The sequence below is a fragment of the Galeopterus variegatus genome, unplaced genomic scaffold (genome assembly GCF_000696425.1).
Source record: "Galeopterus variegatus unplaced genomic scaffold, G_variegatus-3.0.2 Scaffold1151, whole genome shotgun sequence".
In the NCBI taxonomy this organism is placed as follows: Eukaryota; Metazoa; Chordata; class Mammalia; order Dermoptera; family Cynocephalidae; genus Galeopterus; species Galeopterus variegatus.
This window is the reverse complement of record NW_007727262.1, coordinates 127,769-133,330: the sequence shown is the minus strand read 5'-3', so window position 1 is coordinate 133,330 and position 5,562 is coordinate 127,769. Positions and strand designations below refer to the sequence as shown.

The 5,562-nt window shown below is 47.6% G+C and overlaps 1 protein-coding gene across 1 annotated transcript in view; it reads left to right on the top strand.

Annotated features, from left to right (window-relative positions):
• GABBR2 (gamma-aminobutyric acid (GABA) B receptor, 2) overlaps window positions 1-5,021 on the top strand; it is a 299,076-nt gene extending 294,055 nt beyond the window's left edge. The window contains exons 17-18 of the mRNA XM_008575182.1: window positions 1,069-1,186; window positions 4,676-5,021. Coding sequence (XP_008573404.1) covers window positions 1,069-1,186; window positions 4,676-4,841 — 284 coding nt within the window. The 3' untranslated portion in view covers window positions 4,842-5,021. The remainder of the gene's footprint in view (window positions 1-1,068; window positions 1,187-4,675) is intronic.
• The last annotated feature ends 541 nt before the right edge of the window (window positions 5,022-5,562 follow it).

Here is a 5,562-nt window from a genome sequence, read left to right as displayed (position 1 = left end):
AGACAAGTCAAATTTTTCAACAGTTTGTGCATGTTGGCAAATGACCACAAAAGCATCACAAGTATTGATTTGGGGGTTACAAGTGAATTTCAGCAAGCAGACGAGTTGCAAGTACAGAATCCATGAATAATGAGGATTGACTGTATTCACATAGGTGCAAAATGGCATACATAGAAGGTTGGCCACTGCAGGAAAACAAAAACTAAAACACCAGTGCTCCTCTCCAGACTGAATGAATCCAGATCTCTTGAGTGAGGGCTAGGTTTTTATATTTCTTTAAATTTTTCCAGGTGGTTCTGAAGCACAAAGAGGGTTGAGAGGATTTACATCACCACGTTTTGTGGCTAGCAATTCTCCTTTGAATGGAGGCCCCATAACTTATGTGATTAATCCATTATTGCTGGACAAATTCGGATTTGTTCCAACATTTTGATATTGTAAATGATACTGATTGGAACATCTTGTATATATCTTTGCACATATCCATGATTATTTCCTTAGGATAATTCCCAGAAGTGGAAATTCTGGGTAAAAGATATGCACTTTTTATGGTGTTTGATATATACTGACAGTGCCCCCCAGTAAAGTTTTGTCAATTTATACTCCAACAAACAGTTTACTGACTGTCATTATTCTTTTCAGTCTTCGCCAATCTCGTCGAAAATATACCCTGGAGTTGGCATTTTTTGTTTTGTTTTGTTTTTTTCCTTTGTCATTACATCCGTCTGCACCAGTGAAAAGAGTCTTAGTATTAGAACTTCTCTATTCCAAGTTATGTCGCTTACAGCAGTAGACTTGACTTCCTCCCTTTTTTCTTGGTGAGAAGGAGGGTGCAGGGCAGGCCACACGTATCCCTCACATGCCGCTTCCATCCCTGGGCGGAGGCTTCTCAGCTCACTGCCGTGGTCCCGAGAGGTTTGCTGTACAGACCACAGCTTACAGAATGCAGAGGGATGATGGGCTTTTGCACATTCTCTTTCCTTGGGCAGCATCCTCGGGAGATTGTATTGTTGATTTTTAACAACTCAATTAGCAGAAGGTATTGTAATATCGCTGTTTTGCATTTAGATGGGGGAAAGGCCATTTTAAAAAATCACCTCGATCAAAATCCCCAGCTACAGTGGAACACGACAGAGCCTTCTCAAACATGCAAAGATCCTATAGAAGATATAAACTCCCCAGAACAGTAAGTACTTCTTCTTGAGAATAATTACCAAAGAGTAATGTTACTTGTGCACAATGGCTTACAGTTTGCACTATGTTTTCACATGCACTATTTTATTTGATGTCCACAGTGATCCCGTGATGCAGGTCAAATTACAATGCTCTTTTTACAGATGAGAAAAATAATATTCAAAAGGGGAAGTGACATGTCAAACCTCACCCAGTTGCTAAGTGCAGGAGATAGAATTTGAACTCCTGTCTGTCCAACATCAAATCCCACGTTTCCCGCTGTAGCACGCTGCCTCTGTTATGTATAAATTTAAACCTTACTAAATGCATTCACTTAACGATTTACTGAGACCTCTCGATGTGTCAGGCATAGGTGCTGCAGACACAGCAGTGAAGAAAACAGATAAAAATTCCTCCTTCTGTGGGTCTTTCACTCTATCTGGAAGGATAATAACTTAATTAAGAAAAAAAAAAAAGCAAGACATAATATGTTAAATGACAGGTGCTTTGGAGAAAAATAAAGCCGGGAAGGAGGTTAGGGAGTGTCATTTTAACTAGGGTTGTCAAAGAAGACTCAATGACATATCTAAACAAAGATGTGAATATGTCAGCTTTGTCCCCATTGGCAATTTTAGTTCTTCCCATCTTATAGCACATTGGAAGCAGAGGTTAGAAACATAAACTTCGAAGGACTGGCCCGTGGCTCACTTGGGAGAGCGTGGTGCTGATAACACCAGGGCCACAGGTTCAGATCCCTATATAGGGATGGCCGGTTAGCTCACTTGGAAGAGCGTAGTGCTGACAACACCAAGTCAAGGGTTAAGATCCCCTTACCAGTCACCTTTAAAATAAAAAACATAAAAAAAACATAAACCTTGAAACTTGGCCTCTGGGAAGTAACAGGCAGTGTGGAACCAGCAAAGGCAGCTGACTCACCAACTACAACATCATTTGGGACCATTTACTGTTAGAGCTAATAGCCTGTCAACCCAACTAGCTCCAAGGCCTACCCGGCTTACAGTCAGAACAATTACTGTTGGTTTCGTGGCATTTGTCAGCAGTTTACCTATCAGGTGCCTCTGCTAGAGCATAAGCACCTCGAGGGTAAGGCATGAATCCTTGTGTGTCCCCTGGACTGAACACAGGTTCTTGACACTGTTGAGTGAATGAAAAGGTGAACAGGATCCCAACACTGAGTAGATTCTTGACAAGTGTTTGTTGAGTGAATGAAAAGGTGAACAGGATCCCAACAGACAGCAGAATGTTGTGGCTCTGACAACCGCGAGACAGACACCCATCCTGCCTAGGCAGATGGCACCCTTTCCCAGTCAGAGTTTATTCCTCAGCTCCTCTTTCTTCCTGGAGTCTTTGCCAGCGTACCTTGCCTTAAGAACAAGCCATGGCTGACATTACACAGGTCCCACTTTAACCTCAAAACAAGCTCTCCAGCACTGTATTTCCATGCACACCCATGAGTTGTCTCTCGGAAGAAGTCTTTCTGGTCAACAATTCCTGGGGGCATGGGGGCAGCACTTCATCTGTACCCTTCCATCTCAGAACCCATCAGTGCCCTAAATGAACTCCAGGGGCACGTCTTGTTGGGGCAAGACAGCCCCCATGAATTGATTTGCCTCCACCACAAAGCAGTGCAGTTTGACAGAAGAAGCAAGAGCCCCAACTTCCCCAGTTTAGATTTTGTTTCTGTGAGCAAGTTACATAAACTCTGTACCCTTCCCTCATTTCTGTAATGGGAATAACAACACCTCTTTTGCCTATTTGGGTTCTTGTTAAGATCTGGTCTTGTTTTTGCTTCGTTTTATTTCATTTTTTGCCCCTGAGTGGTCAGGCACTGGGGACACAAGGAGGTATAAGAGCCCAGTCCCTTCCGTCAGGGAATACAATAGGCTGAGTGTGCCAATGGAGAGCTATGCAGAAATGCTGCTGAGCAGAGCAGGGGAGCAGTTGCCTGGGCACACTCCCCAAAAGCAGCCTTTTCAACAATTGAGGTGACTTATGGGCATGACAGGCATTAAGACCATTAAGGGTGTGGCAGCGAGAAGGGTGTGGTCAGTCCCCTTTTCCCTTTCTGCTCCTCCATCGGTCACATGCGAACCCACCCCCTGGTGTATTTACCGAGGATCTTGGGGGCTTTGAGGAGGAAGGGGTTCATTCTCTGAGTGGGCTAGCACAAAGGGGCTAGCACAAAGCAGATGACATTTGAACTGGATCTGAAAGAAAACACAGTTCATCAGGTCCAGAAGTAGAGTATTCCAGACAGGGGAAACAGCGTGTGCAAGGCAAGGAAGAGCGCCCAGGAGCAGCATTTTAGGGAAAACTAGCTAAAGCCTAGCGGGCAGGGCTTGGCAGGAGAGAGGATAGAAGATTTACCTGGAGAGTCTGGTGAGAGACAGCCAGCGGGCAGGGCTTGGCAGGAGAGAGGATAGAAGATTTACCTGGAGAGTCTGGTGAGAGACAGAACTTGGGGAGCCCTGAATGTCACATCCAAGGATGTCCTCTTTTCCCTTCCGTGGCTTCCCAGTGTTGGAAAGATGACACTAGTCACCAAAGAAGCCAAAAGACCAGAAAGGAACTTGTTGGAATTGTCCCAGCCAGAAGGGATGTGGCCCTGGGAAAGGCAGTGGCAGAGGAGAGTGAGGAAGGATAGAACAGCTGAGAAGCCGTGCAGGGATGGAACCGAAAGCCAGCTCCATTTGGAGGCTTGCAAGAGTAGAGAAAGAAATGTCTTGTGTGTGCAGCAGAGGCTGTTGGAAGGGCAAGGCCTTGTTCTTAGTAATACTGCTATGACAGTCAAGGTAATCGCCAAAATCCTGGACCGGAGGCTCAGAAAGACTGCGTCTTCCTTGTTCGTTCTAGTCTCCCTGCTTATTCCAGAGCAGTGGCTGGTCCATGTAGGCCTGTGTGGAATACCTGCTGGGTGACTGAATGGTTAGACAATCTGGATGGACAGAGCTTGGATTCAGGGAAAAAGAGGCCCCTGTCATCAGCTTTTTTAGCCAAAGCAAGTCCAAGGAACGTTCTGGTGAGCAGCCTGTATTGGTCTGTTTTTGTTGCTTATAACAAAATACATGGAACTGGGTATTTTATAAAGAAAAACAAAATTTATTGCTGACAGTCTCTGAGGGTAGGAAATCCAAAGTCCACCTGGTGATGGTGACAGTGACCCAGGGGTCTCACACTGCAACGTGGGAGAAGCAGAGACAGCAGAGAGAGAAAGACAGTCTCTCCTCTCCTTTTAAAGCCCTCAGAACCACACCCCTGACCACCATTATTCATCCATTCACTACTGCAAGGTTCACCTCTTCAAGGCTCCATCTCTCAATTACCATAATAGGATTTCCCACCCTCTTAACAGTCACAGTGGGGGCTAAGTTTCTACTACATAAAACGTGGGAGACAATTCAAGTCTCGGTGAGTTTGGGGGGAACATAACAATATCCACTACACAGCCTTCACTAACACCCCTCCCTCTCTTCCTCTCCAGCATCCAGCGCCGGCTGTCCCTCCAGCTCCCCATCCTCCACCACGCCTACCTCCCGTCCATTGGAGGCGTGGATGCCAGCTGTGTCAGCCCCTGCGTCAGCCCCACCGCCAGCCCCCGCCACAGACATGTGCCACCCTCCTTCCGAGTCATGGTCTCGGGCCTGTAAGGGTGGGAGGTCTGGGGCCGGGGCCTCCCTGTGACAGAACCACACCGGGCAGAGGCATCTGCTATAGGAACACTGTCGGCTCTGGCTGCCTAGAAGCTGGGCACCACAGCTGGCCTCACGGGACTGCTCGGATGGCACTCAGGTGGACAGGCCGCGGGTGGGGGATGTGGAACCTGACCTCGAGCCTTATTTGTGAAGTTCTTATTCTTTCACAAAGAAGAGAAATGCAAATGACTTCTTCGTTAATGTCTGCAAACAAGGAGGAGCTGGGATATTTGAAACTCACACACACAAAAAAAATCTAGACAAGGAGAGAGGCACTAGAACTCCAGCTAGAAGTCACTGAGTGGCCCTACACAGCCTCGGAAGAGGCAAGGGGCTCCTGGAGAGACCGCCTCTGCACTCTGCACACACATCACTGGTATGGCCCCCCAGGCCAGCCCTTCTCCACTCTGGGGGAGGAGGGAGGCAGGGCTGCCAGGCCCCAGCTGCCAGTCCCGCCAACCCCAGCCTTCCTGGAACAGGGAGTCTGCAGGAACAGCAGACAGGCACAGCCCTGGGGCGGGTGGGCCGGAGCGCTGGGGCACCGGAGCAGGCTGGCTCACAGGCTCCCGGTGGGACCTCCATCACCGGACGAGATGTTTGTGACTCTCTGACAAATGTCACACATTAATACAGTAACACCCGTCCCAGGGACCGTGGGGATTTAGGGCACGTCATT